General features: G+C 43.5%; 1 protein-coding gene across 2 annotated transcripts in view; it reads left to right on the forward strand.

Annotated features, from left to right (window-relative positions):
* The window catches only part of LOC126481139 (putative fatty acyl-CoA reductase CG5065), a 469,013-nt gene that overhangs the window by 351,276 nt on the left and 98,822 nt on the right, over positions 1–18,915 (forward strand). Inside the window, exon 6 of one of the 2 annotated variants that reach the window (XM_050104691.1) lies at positions 5,348–5,555. The exons of the other annotated variant lie outside the window; for it this stretch is intronic. Coding sequence (XP_049960648.1) covers positions 5,348–5,555 — 208 coding nt within the window. The remainder of the gene's footprint in view (positions 1–5,347; positions 5,556–18,915) is intronic. 2 annotated transcript variants of the gene reach the window in all.

The following is an 18,915-nucleotide window of genomic DNA, read 5'->3' on the forward strand; positions in this document are numbered from 1 at the left end:
GCTCTTTGTCAGAAAATCTGTAGGCTGCAGAGCGGCGTCCTAAGCTGCTGCCAGCCGGCCCCCTTTGGGGGGAATTGAACTTCAATAAAGAAAAAAAAAAAAAAAAAAAAAAAATGTTAAACTCTATTCTTGACTTACGTTTTATACATTTTAATGTAAACTACGATGTTCATTGTCCTTAGGCCGCCTTCTGAAGAAGACAGGTTTAAATCTGTCGAAACCTAGGTAAAGATTACTTTATCCATTGCAACTGGTCGGCTGTTTTTAGTCTTAAAAAGTGTATTGCTATCTGCGACTCTTGTGTGTGCCTGTAGAACCAAGACATCTTTTTATGCAGGTAACATAGTCGTTGTGGTCGTGTTCTTAATAGTGCAGTTCTTGTGCAAAATATATGTTGCCGGCGGTAGAGTCCTTCTGCGGCCAGCTTCAAATGTCAGTTTTCAATAGCGTTCCCTGAAAAGAACATCGTCTTTCTTTGCAGGCATCCTATTCGAACTACCTGGTGAGTGTAATTCGACTACTGAAAAAGAAAAATTCCTCGCCGTGCAAAGTGACTCTCACAAACAATGTAATTAATTTGTTTATCAATTTGAGATTAGTGACATGCCGCCAGGTGCGTGGAAGCGATGGCTAGGGCGCCACGTTATGATTCTTGACTTGGCGCTTTTTTTGTTGCGGTGATATCTTTTAACGATATTTGAATCTCTCACCTAAACAGGGAGAAACAACCATCGTAATAAAATCAGATGTATTATCGAATTTATAAAATGATATGTAATATAAACTTTACAACTTCTCTGCGCTGTTACCTTAACATGAAGTCTGAAAATGAGAAGGCGCCAAAAATTAGTTTAATATTCTAGTCCTGTGATGCATAACATGGCACATAAGAAAATACACGTTTTTACATGATGTGGCAACGGCCTTGCCGCAGTGGCTACACCGGCGTTAAGCGCTGCCGGGCGTGGTCGGCACTTGGATGGGTGGCTATCCAGGCCGCCATGCGCTGTTGCCATTTTTCGGGGTGCACTCAGTCTCGTGATGCCAATTGAGGAGCTACTCGACCGAATAGTAGCGGCTTCGGGAGACCGGGAGACCGGTGTGCTGATCCGACGCCCCTCCTATCCGCATCCTCCTCTGCGGATGACACGGCGGTCGGATGGTCCCGGTAGGCCACTCGTGGCCTGAAGACGAAGTGCTCTTTTTTTTTTACGTGATGTACGAATACTTAGAGGAAATATAGCTTATGCCATAGTCCTATACAGGATTATCACAACAAGTAACGATACTTAAGCTATGTGAAAACGGCTGTATTGTCCAATTTCTTCTATGTTCGAAAATAGTTCGTATAAACGGGAGGAATCTACATTTTGCCCGAGAAATTCGAGGTGTATGGTCAACAACATCGCTGCTTTGGATTGGGTAAAGTAGATTTTTTAAACTAGTTGGTCTACGATGTCAAGGTGAGATTGTTTAGAACTACTGTACACGTCCAAGCTCCAGCTGATTGTTCCGCAATGCACCGCAGCTGGCTGCAGCGGAGTTCACGAGGAGTCGGCAACCAGAAGTAATGGATTATCTCAGCCTGCGACATGTCTGATCTCGCCCGCGGCAGCGACGACTCGTAAAGTGACCGGTGTGCTGGGTGAGCGCGGCAGAACGGACGTGTGTGTGTTGGATGGGACGTACTGATAACATCCGAATTCCTACCACTCCAGTCATCCCCGGACGCCCTCCATGGCCGGCGGCTGGTGAACTCTGCCGTACAGGCGCGCCCACGACTGCGGCGGCGGCTGGGGGAAGTTTTCACAGATCTCTGAACGTCAGCACTGGCGGATTACGAGGAGATGGGCGCCCCGTGTGTGGGCGTTTGGGTCACGAGTGCACGGCATGTGCGAGTGTTTCAGTGATCTCCGACATTCGCCCACGGCAACTATTGCTACGGACTGAGTTGTGGTTTGTGTGTGTCGTGTTCAGTGCTTCTCAATACATCGCAGTGGACTCTGTCTTGCAATGATACTTGCCGTGCGCTCTATCCCTTCACGGAGTAGAGCTTTCCTTCTTCTGAATGTAGTGGAGATATAAATTCTATAGTGCTTTAGAAACACAGTCGCGACGTCGGATTCCCGATTGATAGCAATCTCTGAAATCTAATCATGACAGCTTATTACTATGGACTGGATCATGGTTCACGTGTGTCGTGTTTAGTACTTCTCAATACATCGCAGTGGACTCTGTCTTGTGTAGGTATTTGTTGTTTTCGTTGCTACTATCCCCTCCTGTGGTAGACCCTTTTCTCCATACTTCTTCGTCCTGGTGTAGTGCAGAAAACCAGGCAACTTATGGATCCTTCAGCGCTTTAGAAAAGAAAATACACTTAGCAGAACTGTAGTGGTTGGGAACTCTGTAACTGTGACAGTGTAAATTCACGTCGAAATTTGAAATTCTACGTATCATATCATACATCACCACTTCCAATCGTGATGTCAAATAATAATACGTTTGGATTATTTAATGAAATTTCTCGTCAAAAACATAACACTGTTGTGTATCCACGAAAACTACTCTACACTGTTGATCTTTCTTTTTTATTTCGAGTGGTTTTAAACTGTGTGAAGCAGATTGTTTAACCGCTATCTTAACGATTTAATTAACATTTCCCGTGGCATGTCTTCTCCGGCAAATATTTCTGACATCCTCAAGATGTGATACTCCGCTTCAGCTTTAGTAACTCCTGAAGCACTTCGTGAGATGCAGCACAAGAAAGTGCATAAGGAAGAATGTGCAGCTTAGAGCCCATCGAGGAATGAAATATACCATGCTAGTTCCTATGTCATCTGCAAAGCATATACATCTCTCTCTCTCTCTCTCTCTCTCTCTCTCTCTCTCTCTTGAGTCAGCCTGCTACTAGCTTTGTGACATCGTCAATTTGTGTGTGTGAAATAGCTTTCGTGCCCCCTACATCACGATCATGTGACCGAGAATTAATACCAGCAGTATTCCTGGGTCTATTCCCAGGCAGACATTTACTTTGAAAAGAAGTCGTCTCTCACGTGTGCCGGCATCCAACAGATTGGTTCATGCATACAGAGCACTTGAGATGATAGTGGACACCGACAGGCGTGTGTTTTTGTTTGGGGACTGTTGTGTGGCACGAGCAAGTTTTTCATACATGTTTAAGCAATTTGTGATGTTGTAATTACATGTTTCCTTATGTGATTGCAAAAAGGTGCCGCATTTGTTTAAATATTCCATACACGGCAATCGAATTCCCACCAAATTCTTTAAATATATAAATAAAATATATTTTCTAAATTGTTTAAACAATATTCCATACACTGGAATCGATTCCCTCCAAATGGCTGATCAATTGGGCCTTTTTCCCGCCAATTTTCAGGTGAGGCAGAGGAAGGGGATGGCTGGGAGTTTCCAGAGGGGGGGGGGGGATTTAATTAACTGATTGGTTTAATTAATCAGTCAATCAAACTAATATCAAAAGTGTGCTTATGTCAGGGAGGGTAGATCCCAAAAGAATGGAGGAGAATGGGCGGGTGAGGAGGAGGAGGAGGCAGATGGGTGGGGGAACAACAGGTTAAGGATGTGTCAGTAAAAAGTACGGATTGTCCCCAGAGGGTCATAATCCTCTTAGCAGAACAGTTGTTTAAGGACCTATCAATCAAAAGATAATAATACACTACTGACCATTAAAAATGCTACATCAAGAAGAAATGAAGATGATAAACGGGTATTCATTGGACAAATATATTATACTAGAACTGACATGTGATTACATTTTCACGCAATTTGGGTGCATAAATCCTGAGAAACGAGTACCCTGAACAACCACCTCTGGCAGTAATAACGGCCTTGATACGCCTGGACATTGAGTCAAACGGAGCTCGGATGGACTGTACAGGTACAGCTGCCCATGCCGCTTCAACACTATACCGCAGTTCATCAAGAGTAGTGACTGGCGTATTGTGACAAGCCAGTTGCTCGGCCACCATTGACCAGACGTTTTCAATTGCTGAGACATCTGGAGAATGTGCTGGCCAGGGCAGCAGTCGAACATTTTCTGTATCCAGAAAGGCCCGTACAGGACCCGCAACATGCAGTCGTGCTTTATCCTGCTGAAATGCAGGTTTCGCAGGGATTGAATAAAGGGTAGAGCCACGGGTCGTAACACATCTGAAATGTAATGTCGACTGTTCAAAGTGTCGTCAATGCGAACAAGAGGTGACCGAGATGTGTAAGCAATGGCACCCCATACCATCACGCCAGGTGATACGCCAGTATAGCGATGACGAATACACGCTTCCAATGTGCGTTCACCGCGATGTCGCCAAACACGGATGCGACCATCATGATGCTGTAAACAGCACCTGGATTCATCCAAAAAAATGACGTTTCGCCATTCGTGCACACAGATGCGTCGTCGAGTACACCATCGCCGGCGCTCCTGTCTGTGATGCAGCGTCAAGGGTAACCGCAGCCACAGTCTCTGAGCTGATAATGCGTGCTGCTGCAAACGTCGCCGAACTGTTCGTGCAGATGATTGTTGTCTTGCAAACGTCCCCATCTGTTGACTCAGGGATCGAGACGTGGCTGCACGATCCGTTACAGCCATGCGGATAAGATGCCTGTCATCTCGACTGCTAGTGATTCAAGGCCGTTGGGATCCAGTACGGCATTCCGTATTACCCTCCTGAACCCACCGATTCCATATTCTGCTAACAGTCATTGAATCTCAACCAACGCGAGCAGCAATGTTGTGATACAATAAACCGCAATCACGATACGCTACATTCCGTCCTTTATCAAAGTCAGAAACGTGATGGCACTCATTTATCCTCCTTACACGAGGCATCAGAACGATGTTTCACCAGGCAACGGCAGTCAACTGCTGTTTGTGTATGAGAAATCGGTTGGAAACTCTCCTCATGTCAGCACGTTGTAGGTGTCGCCACCGGCGCCAACCTTGTGAGAATGCTCTGAAAAGCTAATCATTTGCGTATCACAGCATCTTCTTCCTGACGGTTAAATTTCGCGTCTGTAGCACGTCATCTCCGTGGTGCAGCAATCTTAATGGCCAGTAGTGTAGGTTTGCCCCTGAATGTATACTTGGCCCAGAATGTAGGCAACTCGTAATGTGGGGCGATGTCCTCGTTGCCCCACTACTCTGGTACTCTCAGACTGGACTGTGGATGTCTTCCAGAAGTCAGTGATCCCATTCGGTCTCGATTTCCATCAACAACCAGCTCATATACAATTTGTACTGTGACAAGTATTGTCCTCGTGTGCTCATTGTACAGGCTGCAAATGGTGACGTGGTTGGTGGTTGCCGCAGTGACGCCGTCGTGGAAGGAGCCGGTGGCGGGCTGGGTGGACAGCCTGAACGGGCCCGTGGGGCTGCTGGCGGCGGCGGGCAAGGGCGTGCTGCGCAGCATGTACTGCCGCGGCGAGCTGCACGCCGAGGTCATGAGCGTCGACTTCGCCATCAACGGGCTCATCACGCTGGCGGCGCGCGAGGCCGCGCGCAGGGCCAAAGAGGGCAGGTGAGCCGAGCCAGCCAGCCGGCGGCGGCGCGGGGACACCCGGCACCAGGGGCTAGCGCCTCGCCGGTACTGCGGCGAAGCGGTGCGACGCTCCTCCCAAAACCTGAGGGATGTATCTAGTGGTAACAAAGAAGCCCACGGCGAGATGAATATCCGTAGGCACAATTGGGAATATCCGCTTGGTGGCTTAAGCAGTTTGTCGGTATTACCACTGGATTACTCGTAAATTAGACCATAATCATTATTATCGTTTGAAGTCACCATTATTCCTCATTCGCGACAGAGGGCCACTATATTTGCTGAAATCCTCAGTGGGCTGGAGATCTTATAAACTGACGTGGGGACCTCCTTTTGTCCAGCGTAGTGTAGAAGCTCGATGTGGCACGGGCACAGGAAGTCGCTGGAAGTCCCTTGCAGAAATATTGAGCCATGGTGACTCTGTAGCCGTCCATAATTCCGAAAGTATTGCCACTGCAGGATTTTGTACACGAACTGACCTCTCGACCATGTCCCACAAATTTTATTTGTTTATTTATTTACTCGTCAAGTTCTGTAGCACCAAACTCAAGAGCAAATCTCCAAGGTCAGCGAACGTGTCAGTACATGAAATTACAACATAAACGTAATAACAGATAAAAATAAATGTTTGTGAACGTTAAAAAAGTGAGTCCATAGGTTTAAGTAAACGCTATCAGCAATACGATAAAAATAAGCTTAATTTTTCAAGCAACTCCTCGACAGAATAGGAGGAGTGACTCATGAGGAAACTCTTCAGTTTCGATTCGAAAGCGCGTGGATTACTGCTAAGATTTTTGAATTCGAGTGGCAGCTTATTGACAATGGATGCAGCAGTATACTGCACACCTTTTTGCACAAGAGTTAAGGAAGTCCGATCCAAATGCAGGTTTGATTTCTGCCGAGCATTAATGTTCGATGCAATTCATGTTGTGTGACGTGGCTGGCCAAGCCATTCGCTTGAACTGTCCAGTATGCTCTTCAAACCAGTGCTGAACAACTGAGATCCCTCATCCACAAAAATTCCATTCTTTCTTGGGAACATGAAGTCCGTGAATGGCTGAAAATGGTCTCCCATTAGCCGTACACATCCAGTTCCAGTGAATGATGTGTTCAGTTGTAGCAGACGAACCCGTTCATTCCATTTCAGCACAGCGCAAACCATCATAGAGGAAGCAGGAGCTTGCACAGTGCCTTGTTGACTTTCATGTTCTCGGCACATTATTGACTTTCTAAATCTGGGAGTAATGAATTCCCTAACGATTTCCGAGATGCAATGTCCAGTGCATCTAGCTCCAACTAGCATTCCGCATTCAAAGTGTGTTTACTGTAGGACACATGGACCCTTCGCTCCATTTCATGACTCTTGATTGTGTTTCATGTACGATAAAATTAATTATACCATAAAGCGAATGAATTTCTGAACATTTCTCTTAAATATCGAGTGATCAAAAAGTCAGTATAAATTTGAAAACTTAATAAACCACGGAATAATGTAGATAGAGAGGTAAAAATTGACACACATGCTTGGAATGACATGGGGTTTTATTAGAACCGAAATGCAGGATGGCGCTCCACCCCATATTGCTAGACGCGTGAAAGATCTCTGGCGGGCGTCGTTTGGTAATGATCGTGTGCTCATCCGCCACTTTCGTCATGCTTGGCCTCCCAGGTCCCCAGACCTCAGTCCGTGCTTGGGGTTACCTGAAGTCGCAAGTGTATCGTGATCGACCGACATCTCTATGGATGCTGAAAGACACCATCCGACGCCAATGCCGCACCGTAACTCCGGACATGCTTTACAGCGCTGGTCACAACATTATTCCTCGACTACAGCTATTGTTGAGGATTGATGGTGGACATATTGACCATTTCCTGTAAAGAACATCATCGTTGCTTTGTCTTACTTCCTTATCCTAATTATTGCTATTCTGATCAGATGAAGCGCCATCTGTCGGACATGTTTTGAACTTTTGTATTTTTTCGGTTCTAATAAAACCCCATGTGATTCCAAGCATGTGTGTCAATTTGTACCTTTCTGTCTACATTATTCCGTGATTTATTCAGTTTTCAAATTTATACTGACTTTTTGATCACCCGGTATATTTACAAGTACACGTTTCAACGCCTATTACAATCAAAAGTGTAGCATCTCAACATGATTTAATATTACGCGAATTTGGTAAGCGGACTACATTATAAACCTTTGACAGTAAGCAATACGCAAGAGCTCGTAGCGACTCCACTTGACTCCCCAATTTCATGAACATCTTCCTCAGGAAAAGATCGTAAAAAGTTCCGTAGCAGTAATTGCGACAGAAAACTTGAATAAAACAGAATGTATCCAGATTATGACAAGTCATGCCGGTCAAGATCGGCATCGACGTTCTTAGTCAATGGGAGGTAAATTAACGAGATGAAAATTCAGGCCAAGCGCATGCCTACCGTAAGAGATCTGGTCGATCGAACTGATTAAAGTCATTTACAAACGTTAAATATTCTCGTACATGTATAAAATACGAATGCATCTAATATATTTCTCTCATTCCCATACACCAGTAGACATAGCCAACGCTATTTGCCTTATCCCAATTTTTCTTGAATCGATCCTCGCCAAGCACTATCACAAACACCTAGACCGACACTGCCCTCTCCCCATCACCTACTGTAGGTTCTGCTCCAACTTCCTCAGAAAATTAATTCCTATAACTAGTCAACTTTGCATGAAATAAACATAATAAGTGTCAGCGCTCACTCCACGTATCTCTAAAAATGGGAAAAGCCTTCAACAACACTGCCATTCCCTTGTTTTGCACCCAACTGCAGGTTCACCCCTTTCAGCTGTCCTACCACCTCTTCATACCTCTTGTAAGAGCCTGTTGTCTCCCACACACGTACTCCAATATGCCTACGGCACTGCCCATCGCGCACTATCTTCAACACAACGATCTATTTAAGTATACTTCAACAGTTTCGTTCCCTGCTCCAAACAGTGGTAACACTTCTGCAACGATCAAAGAACTGAAGCACTAATCGTACACAAAAGCACTTTTCCAACCTCGTAACCCCGACTTTGCAGTACACAACATTTCAACCTATCTCATGCGGACTCTGAACAAAACTTGCTTTTAATCCCACCTTTTTGTTACATATAGGTTCCTACGCATCCTACCAATAAATCGAAACCTACCATTTACAGCACCGTCGAGACCGTTCCATTCTCCCTCCCTCTCCGCCTCTCCACCGTTCTTGCAGTGATTTTCCGGCAGCACGCTGTCATCAGTTACATGTAGATTACATTAATCTGAAATGTGATTTCATTTGCTATGTGTGCCAGTGAGGTTATAGATCGATTTACAATTCTGTACAGAAAGATACATACACTCCTGGAAATTGAAATAAGAACACCGTGAATTCATTGTCCCAGGAAGGGGAAACTTTATTGACACATTCCTGGGGTCAGATACATCACATGATCACACTGACAGAACCACAGGCACATAGACACAGGCAACAGAGCATGCACAATGTCGGCACTAGTACAGTGTATATCCACCTTTCGCAGCAATGCAGGCTGCTATTCTCCCATGGAGACGATCGTAGAGGTGCTGGATGTAGTCCTGTGGAACGGCTTGCCATGCCATTTCCACCTGGCGCCTCAGTTGGACCAGCGTTCGTGCTGGACGTGCAGACCGCGTGAGACGACGCTTCATCCAGTCCCAAACATGCTCAATGGGGGACAGATCCGGAGATCTTGCTGGCCAGGGTAGTTGACTTACACCTTCTAGAGCACGTTGGGTGGCACGGGATACATGCGGACGTGCATTGTCCTGTTGGAACAGCAAGTTCCCTTGCCGGTCTAGGAATGGTAGAACGATGGGTTCGATGACGGTTTGGATGTACCGTGCACTATTCAGTGTCCCCTCGACGATCACCAGTGGTGTACGGCCAGTGTAGGAGATCGCTCCCCACACCATGATGCCGGGTGTTGGCCCTGTGTGCCTCGGTCGTATGCAGTCCTGATTGTGGCGCTCACCTGCACGGCGCCAAACACGCATACGACCATCATTGGCACCAAGGCAGAAGCGACTCTCATCGCTGAAGACGACACGTCTCCATTCGTCCCTCCATTCACGCCTGTCGCGACACCACTGGAGGCGGGCTGCACGATGTTGGGGCGTGAGCGGAAGACGGCCTAACGGTGTGCGGGACCGTAGCCCAGCTTCATGGAGACGGTTGCTAATGGTCCTCGCCGATACCCCAGGAGCAACAGTGTCCCTAATTTGCTGGGAAGTGGCGGTGCGGTCCCCTATGGCACTGCGTAGGATCCTACGGTCTTGGCGTGCATCCGTGCGTCGCTGCGGTCCGGTCCCAGGTCGACGGGCACGTGCACCTTCCGCCGACCACTGGCGACAACATCGATGTACTGTGGAGACCTCACGCCCCACGTGTTGAGCAATTCGGCGGTACGTCCACCCGGCCTCCCGCATGCCCACTATAGGCCCTCGCTCAAAGTCCGTCAACTGCACATACGGTTCACGTCCACGCTGTCGCGGCATGCTACCAGTGTTAAAGACTGCGATGGAGCTCCGTATGCCACGGCAAACTGGCTGGCACTGACGGCGGCGGTGCACAAATGCTGCGCAGCTAGCGCCATTCGACGGCCAACACCGCGGTTCCTGGTGTGTCCGCTGCGCCGGGCGTGTGATCATTGCTTGTACAGCCCTCTCGCAGTGTCCGGAGCAAGTATGGTGGGTCTGACACAACGGTGTCAATGTGTTCTTTTTTCCATTTCCAGGAGTGTATATTTTGATGTGTACATTAAATGATTTGTGTGCTTTGATCATATCATTAGTGCATTTACTTAAATTTTTGTTGGAAGTTTAGTTGTCTGGTACACAGAGCAAAGTGAAAAACACATCGCACCGTAATTCCTTCATATACACATGTTTACATCAATCCAAACAATCTTATCTGTTAAGATGAACTAGTTTCCATTGCTAAGATAGTAATGCACAGTGAAGATGAACCTTTTTCTATCTAGATGCATCTAGTCATGGCACATGTTAGATACTATGATTACTTAATACAGACAATTTTTTTTGTTAAAGACTGTTTTTTCAATGAAACAAGCATTCAAAATTGGAGGAGATTTTGAAGAAATGAATGTTATTAATTACTAGCTTATTATTTAATAACATGTTACCATGTACTCTGGCATTAATGAAAATTTCTAATTGTTCATATAAGTCCATTTGGTGTTCCTTGTCCATTTTATGTAATATATGCAAATCAAACCAATGGATAAATATGTGAAGCTTTATGCATTAGGCAAAGTCAAACAAATAGCTGCAGCAAAGGGCTATGATGACACACTTATTGGCATTCAGAAAAAAAAAACCGATTGCCACATGCAGAATGAAAAAGAAAGCCACTGTTTGTGTACTATTCACAGGCAAATTCTCCTATAACATACTAAACATTTTCAGACTGCACAATACTAACATTTCCTTGACAGCACATAAACTGCAACACACAGAGAGACACAACATGAACATACAGGCAGATAAACACACACAATCAGGCATTTATAAAATAGCATGCAGTACATGCACACTCCTATGTGTAGGCCAGACAGGGAGAGACTTCCAGAAAAGACAGAATCAACTTAAAAATGCCTACCACTTAAACTACATCTACATGGATACTCTGCAAATCACATTTAAGTGCCTGGCAGAGGGTTCATCGAACCACCTTCACAACTATAATAAATCAGCAGTAGATACACATATAAAGGCAATGACCATCCATTCCATGAATGATCTTCTTCTACTACACAAAATAAAAATGGGACACCTAATGGACTTATATGAAGTACTGGAAATTTTCACTCATGTAATGAACATGTAACTCAAATGCACCTTGTGGTGGAAGCATGCTGCGAAAACAAGTTGTGCTAATGAAATTTTAATAAAAAGTGACTGAAGCAGTGGAAATGTTTTCATAAAGTTATGCTATATGTGTTAATGATCGATACCATTACGAAAATTTTCAGAAGAACATCCCCTACAATTCATGGATCTGGTAATCCTTCAAGTCTTTCAAATTATCATTTGCTTTTCTTCCTCTGCTGTCACTATAGTCAACTCACCATATTAAAAGTGCATGTATGAATAGGAAGACTATTGAAATAATAAAAATTACTTTAGTAATCAGAACTGCAATGGCAAAATTCCCTGAATGATTAGGCACTCAAGGTTTATAAGGTCATCTCATTTCTGATATCAGGTCTGCAAACGAGGTTAAGGTGCAATGTATGGATGCTGTCATAGTTGTGAATACAGTGGCACAATTCCTAATGCTGACAACAATCTTCTTTCTTCATTCTTTTCATACCCTCCTTTGGTGTTCCTAACAGAAGTTAAATCCTCAGAAAAAATGTAACAGTAACACAAAATACAAAAAATAACACAAAATAGCGATATTATCTATTTGTTGAGCAACACAGCATTTCACAAATGCAACAGAAAATAAGTGATCCACTGTTATAAAATAGATTACTAAGATACAGAGTAGTGAACTGTAATGCCAATGCAGAATTGTCTCTATATTATAAATGAAAGTAATGTATTTTAATCTATCTATACCACTAGAAGAAGTATCTTTATTACAATAATTAACATGACTCAACTGAAACCAGTTACTTCACAAAGATACTCGAGAGGCAATGCATAGTGAAATGCAATAGATGGAAAAGGTTAGGCTCTGGTTTCTGAATGCAAAGTCCTGCACATTGTTTCCTCGACAGTAAAATAAAGATCTCGATGCTTACGAAGGGACTGTATGGCTTACCATGGGAAACATGCTGAATATATGAATTTTCTTTCAGAAAAGACAGCAGCGGATGATGATTGAGTATGTCAACTGACCAACGGTGTGACCTGTGTAACTCTACACAGGTACACAGTTCTGCTCCTGCTGGAGATACACTATGTGATCAGAAGTATCCGCACACCCCCAAAAACATACGTTTTCCGTATTGTGCTGCCACCTACTGCCAGGTGCTCCACATCAGCGACCTCAGTAGTCATTAGACATCGTGAGAGAGCAGAATGGGGCGCTCCGCGGAACTCACGGACTTTGCACGTGGTCAGGAGATTGGGCGCCACTTGTGTCATACGTCTGTACCTGAGATTTCCACACTCCTTAACATCCCTAGGTCCACTATTTCCGATGTGACAGTGAAGTGGAAACGTGAAGGGACACGTACAGTGCAAAAGCATACAGGCCGACCTCGTCTGTTGATTAACAGATACAGCCGACAGTTCAAGAGGGTCGTAATGTTGTTGTTGTTGTTGTGGTCTTCAGTCCTGAGACTGGTTTGATGCAGCTCTCCATGCTACTCTATCCTGTGCAAGCTTCTTCATCTCCCAGTACCTACTGCAACCTACATCCTTCTCAATCTGCTTAGTGTATTCATTTCTTGGTCTCCCTCTACGATTTTTACCCTCCACGGTGCCCTCCAATGCTAAATTTGTGATCCCTTGATGCCTCAAAACATGTCCTACCAACCGATCCCTTCTTCTAGTCAAGTTGTGCCACAAACTTCTCTTCTCCCCAATCCTATTCAATACCTCCTCATTAGTTACGTGATCTACCCACCTTATCTTCAGCATTCTTCTGTAGCACCACATTTCGAAAGTTTCTATTCTCTTCTTGTCCAAACTGGTTATCGTCCATGTTTCACTTCCATACATGGCTACACTCCATACAAATACCTTCAGAAACGTCTTACTGACACTTCAATCTATACTCGATGTTAACAAATTTCTCTTCTTCAGAAACGATTTCCTTGCCATTGACAGTCTACATTTTATATCCTCTCTACTTCGACCATCATCAGTTATTTTACTCCCTAAATAGCAAAACTCCTTTACTACTTTAAGTGTCTCATTTCCTAATCTAATCCCCTCAGCATCACCCGATTTAATTTGACTACATTCCATTATCCTCGTTTTGCTCTTGTTGATGTTCATCTTATATCCTCCTTTCAAGACACTGTCCATTCCGTTAAACTGCTCTTCCAAGTCCTTTGCTGTCTCTGACAGAATTACAATGTCATCGGCGAACCTCAAAGTTTTTACTTCTTCTCCATGAATTTTAATACCTACTCCGAATTTTTCTTTTGTTTCCTTTACTGCTTGCTCATTGTTGGTTGAGGGTACCACTGATGTCTCTACTGAGATGGAAGTTTAATATCTCAAATGTCAGTACAAACGGGGTAAAAGGAGGATAATAAAAAAGCACTTCTTCCAGTACATAACAGTATCAGAAAAATCTTTTATGACCAAAAGGCGGAGGTCACTGATATAAAGAAACCCAAGGAGGGGATGTTGATACACATAGAAGTAGCTACGTGACAGTTCGCTAGCTTTTGAACCAATTATTGATGGTGATAATCACAGCCACAGTAAGAATACCGTAAAAACACTACAGAACTGCTGTCTCCAATTTGTAGAAGAGAGATAGGTGTGAAAAATATTTTGGAAGGAGCTGTCGTACTCATAGACCTACTTACTTGGTGGTGTATGCTTCATAGCGATCGAAGGCGACAAGCTGTTTTAAAAATACGGGGTGTTTCAAAATGAACATAACGGTTTTAAGGCGTTATAGTATTTATTACGTTCAACTTACAATTGTAAATAATACACCAAATGAAAGAGCATCTCAAACATTTTTGTTTGTATACCTGTGCGCAATGGGAAGAACATGGAATTACAAAGAGTGACTGGAAAACGTGTTGAACGAGTCGAGTGTATCACACTTACAAGGGGAGGCCGCCAATTGTGAAATTCAGATTCGATTTTAATAAAAGCTCATGGCCAGAAGTGTAATGTGGCAAAGCACCAAGATGCACTACTCAGCCGTTGTCGAGAAGCAATTTTCTACAGCGTCGTGGCGCAGCGGTAAGCGCTCGGGTTCGTAATCCGTAGGTCGCCGGATCGAATCTCGGGCCATGCAATTTTTTTTATTATTAGTTTTTTGTATATATATATATATATTATTATTATTGAATTAATGAATTGCTTATGCATGTTGGTGAAGGCGGATCGCTCTCCAATTGTACCGCCTCCATTTTTCCGTTTTTTTAACAGGGTGTACCAAAGCTCTCCCGTTCGCACTGATTTTCGACAATGTTATAAGTTGCGCTAGGGACCCCATCTACCTTCTTTCGAAGTTAGCAGGCAACTACTCTGTTAATGCGGTGGCTCGTTTCGGCCCATTCAACATCTGTCATTCAAGTGTAACGAGCGAGTAACGGAGTTTATATTTCATACCTGCCACAGCAAATTTGTGTTCGTGGTGTCTCTATTCTAATTCGAACGTTTGACTTACGCTATACGTATTCGTTTCGGAATATCGTTTCTACGTCTTCCGTTAACTATGCGTGGTTAACATTATGCGACTGCTACGGTCGCAGGTTCGAATCCTGCCTCGGGCCTGGATGTGTGTGATGTCCTTAGGTTAGTTAGGTTTAAGTAGTTCTAAGTTCTAGGGGACTGATGACCACAGCTGTTAAGTCCCATAGTGCTCAGAGCCATTTGAACCATTTTTGTTAACATTATGAAGACAATTAATAACATTTGTGCAATACAACTTTGTTTGCGGAAAACGTAATGATGTTCGAAGTCGCCAGTTTTTCCACGAGAAACGACTTTCAACAACTTATTATATGCATAATTGTTGTAACTGATTGCCGGAAAGTATATATATATATATATATATATATATATATATATATATATATATATATATGTATGTATATATTTGAATTATAAAAAACAAATACTAAAAAAAAGAAGGTTGTATAGCGCGAGATTCGATCCGGCGACCTTCGGATTACGAACCAGAGCGCTTACCGCTGCGCCACGACGCTGTAGAGAATTATTAATCGTAGAGAGTATTTCACTGCAACGGTTTCTTTTAACTGTCGATTTTCTCGTCAACGGCTGAGAAGTGCATCTTGGTGCTTTGCCACATTACACCTCTGGCCATGAGCTTTTATTATGTGCAGTATGAATCGAATCTGAATTTCGCAATTGGCGGCCTCCCCTTGTTAGCCCCAAGAAATATCCCCGAGGAAAGTTTACGGGCATTTCTTTTTCGGTGAATCAACTTAACTAATGTTTCTTATCTTGATGTGCTACAGCTATGGCCCGTGCCTCAATGGGAAGAAGCTGAACAACACATCTTTATTTGGGGCCAAGGTGGTGCGCCACCTCACAGGCGTAACTCAGTACGCGACTGGTTAAACGACGTGGTATCCGACCGGTGGATTGGGTGCAAGGGGCTGGTTGACAGCATTTTATGCATGATCTCCACGTTCACACACGATCTGACGCGATCACGTGTATGTGCCTCCGATACCAGCTGATCTATCCGACTTTAGGCCGGTATTACACTATCAAATTTCTTTGTCCAATATCTTTGTCAAAGATATTTGATAGTGTAATAGGGACTTTGTCAAATGTCGTCCAATATTTGATCAAATCTAGGGCCTCGCTGTATATTTGATCAAAGAAACCGCTTGTCTTCTGTTCACTGCAATGTGACATGTTACCACATGGAGCGCTAGCATCGCTGTAGCGTTCTGTCGTCTGTAGTGTTTTTATAACCATTGCCGGTAAATACCATTGGTGTGTGCCGACAACTACAAAATTAATAGAGATGTCTGAAGCTGATGATGCGCTTTACAACGTGAGGCACCCTGAATACAAAAATAGATTAAGAAGATTGGAGACCTAACCTGACCTAACCTAACCCAACGTAACATAACCCTCTCCTGTAGCAAGGAATCGGAGTGTTATAGTGAGCCTGTCTTCTGCAGATATAGCAGTTCTTAAGTGAATATTGTGCTTTGTGATAGGAGGATACACTTCATTGAGCACATACAGAAATGTATGCTCATCCATTCTTAAGTAATTGATGTACGACTTGACGTCTTACACTGTAAGCTCACGTAACAAATTTTGTTGAATGCTTTTATCGTGTCGTCGTAAAACCCACGGCTTCACCCAGATTAGATTAGTTTTTCGTTCCATAGATCCGTGCTGAGGAGACCCTCGTGGATGTGGAACATGTCGATATTTTTTAAGCTGAAATAACAATACTAATAGTATGAATAAACACAATACATCATTTGTTTCTATTAAAAATTTCGCCAATGGAGTAGAAGGAGTTGGCCAGTAGTAAGTCTTTCAGGCTCCTTTTAAACTGATCTTTATTTCTAACTAAATTTTTTATGTTTGCTGGCAAATTATTGAAGATGAGTGTTCCTGAGTAGTGGACCCCTTTTTGAACTAAAGTAAGTGCTTTTTAAGTCCTTGTGCAGATCATTTTTGTTCCTGGTATTGTATGTATGAACTGAGTTGTTTGTTGGAAAAAGAGATATATTATTTACGACAAATTTCATTAAGAAGTAAATATACTGAGAGGCAGCAGTTAGTATACCCAGTTCTTTGAAGAGGTTTCTGCAGGAGGTCCGTGAATTGACTCCACAAATAATACGTATTACACGCTTTTGGACCTTGAAAACTTTTGTTTGACTTCAAGATTTACCCCCAAAATATTATCCCATATGACATTATGGAATGAAAGTAGGCAAAGTATACAAGCTTTTTCATTTTTATGTTGCCTGTGTCTGCTAACACTCGAATTGCAAATACAGATTTGTTAAGGCCTTTCTGCAGTTCTGTGGTGTGCTCCTCCCAACTGAATTTATTATCAAGTTGTAATCCCAGGACTTTTAAGACTGTCAACCTCGTATGTATGGTTCCATTTTTTCCCTCCACTTCTTTTCCGCATGTGCACACAATGCAATTGGCGTACGTACAACTGCTGCGGTTAATAACAAGTTGTTGTCAGCCATCTGGAACTTTGACGAAAAATTTGATGACAGTGTAATACCCCTTCTAGCGCTACGTCAAAGATCTTTGTCAAATATATTGGGCGGAATATTGGATCACATCTTTGATCAAATCTTTGACAAAGAAATTTGATAGTGTAATACCGGCCTTAGAAACAGTGTTATCGCAACAGTTACTCCTGACACATTGATCGAGGTTTCGGAACAACTCTCCTACCGACTCGATGTGTGATCGGTGTTCACTCTGAGTAATTGTAAGAGAAACTGTTTGCCTTTCTCTTTCATTTCGTGTATTATTTATAATGGTAAGGTGAATGTAATATGTGCTACAAAGCCTTAAATCCAGTATATTCATTCTGAAACACTCAGTATATTCCGCTGTGTTCCTTGAAGAGTGGACTAAGTTGGTTGTTCGAGTTCTGATCCATTGAAGTGTCCAGTTCTTTTTGGCCATACCAGCAGATGTGGTAGCGTGGGAGAGGCCGTACCAACTGGGAATATTTTGGAGAGTATTCGTGGCAGTGTTTCCCTTACACGAAGAGAAACTTCCAGAAAACATTGCAGGTAGGGGACTGGGGCTAATTTGAATTTATTTGTGGCACAATTCATCCAGAGAAAAATACGAGGTGTGGCTGGAAAAAAACCGGACTAGTACTGGTGAAACAATAAAACGAATGCAATAAGGCTGAAAGTCGCGTGGCCTGTCACGTGACTCTCGCTCCGCCTACTGCTCGAGTTTCATCTGCCTCCTGCACTCAGTCTGCCCGTGTCGTCTGTTTTAAGTAGTTCACGTTTTGTCTGTGCGTCGGACAATGTTGAGTGTACAGAAAGAACAGCGTGTTAACATCAAATTTTGTTTCAAACTAGGAAAATCTGCAAGTGAAACGTTTGTAGTGTTACAACAAGTGTACGGCGATGATTGTTTATCGCCAACACAAGTGTTTGAGTGGTTTAAACGATTTAAAGATGGCCGCGAAGACACCAGTGATGACACTCGCACTGGCAGACCATTGCCAGCAAAAACTGATGCAAGCATTGAAAAAATCGGTAAACTTGTTCGACAAGTTTCCTTGTCAACTCCTGTTAACTCAGACACTGCTCTGATTGTTAAACGGCGATCTTGTCGAACAAGTTTACCGATTTTTTCAATGTTTGCATCAGTTTTTGCTGACAATGGTCTGCCAGTGCGAGTGTCATCACTGGTGTCTTCGCGGCCATCTTTAAATCGTTTAAACCACTCAAACACTTGTGTTGGCGATAAACAATCATCGCCGTACACTTGTTGTAACATTACAAACGTTTCACTTGCAGATTTTCCTAGTTTGAAACAAAATTTGATGTTAACACGCTGTTCTTTCTGTACACTCAACATTTTCCGACGCACAGACAAAACGTGAACTACTTAAAACAGACGCCACG

This window comes from Schistocerca serialis, chromosome 5, assembly GCF_023864345.2.
Source record: "Schistocerca serialis cubense isolate TAMUIC-IGC-003099 chromosome 5, iqSchSeri2.2, whole genome shotgun sequence".
In the NCBI taxonomy this organism is placed as follows: domain Eukaryota; kingdom Metazoa; phylum Arthropoda; class Insecta; order Orthoptera; family Acrididae; genus Schistocerca; species Schistocerca serialis.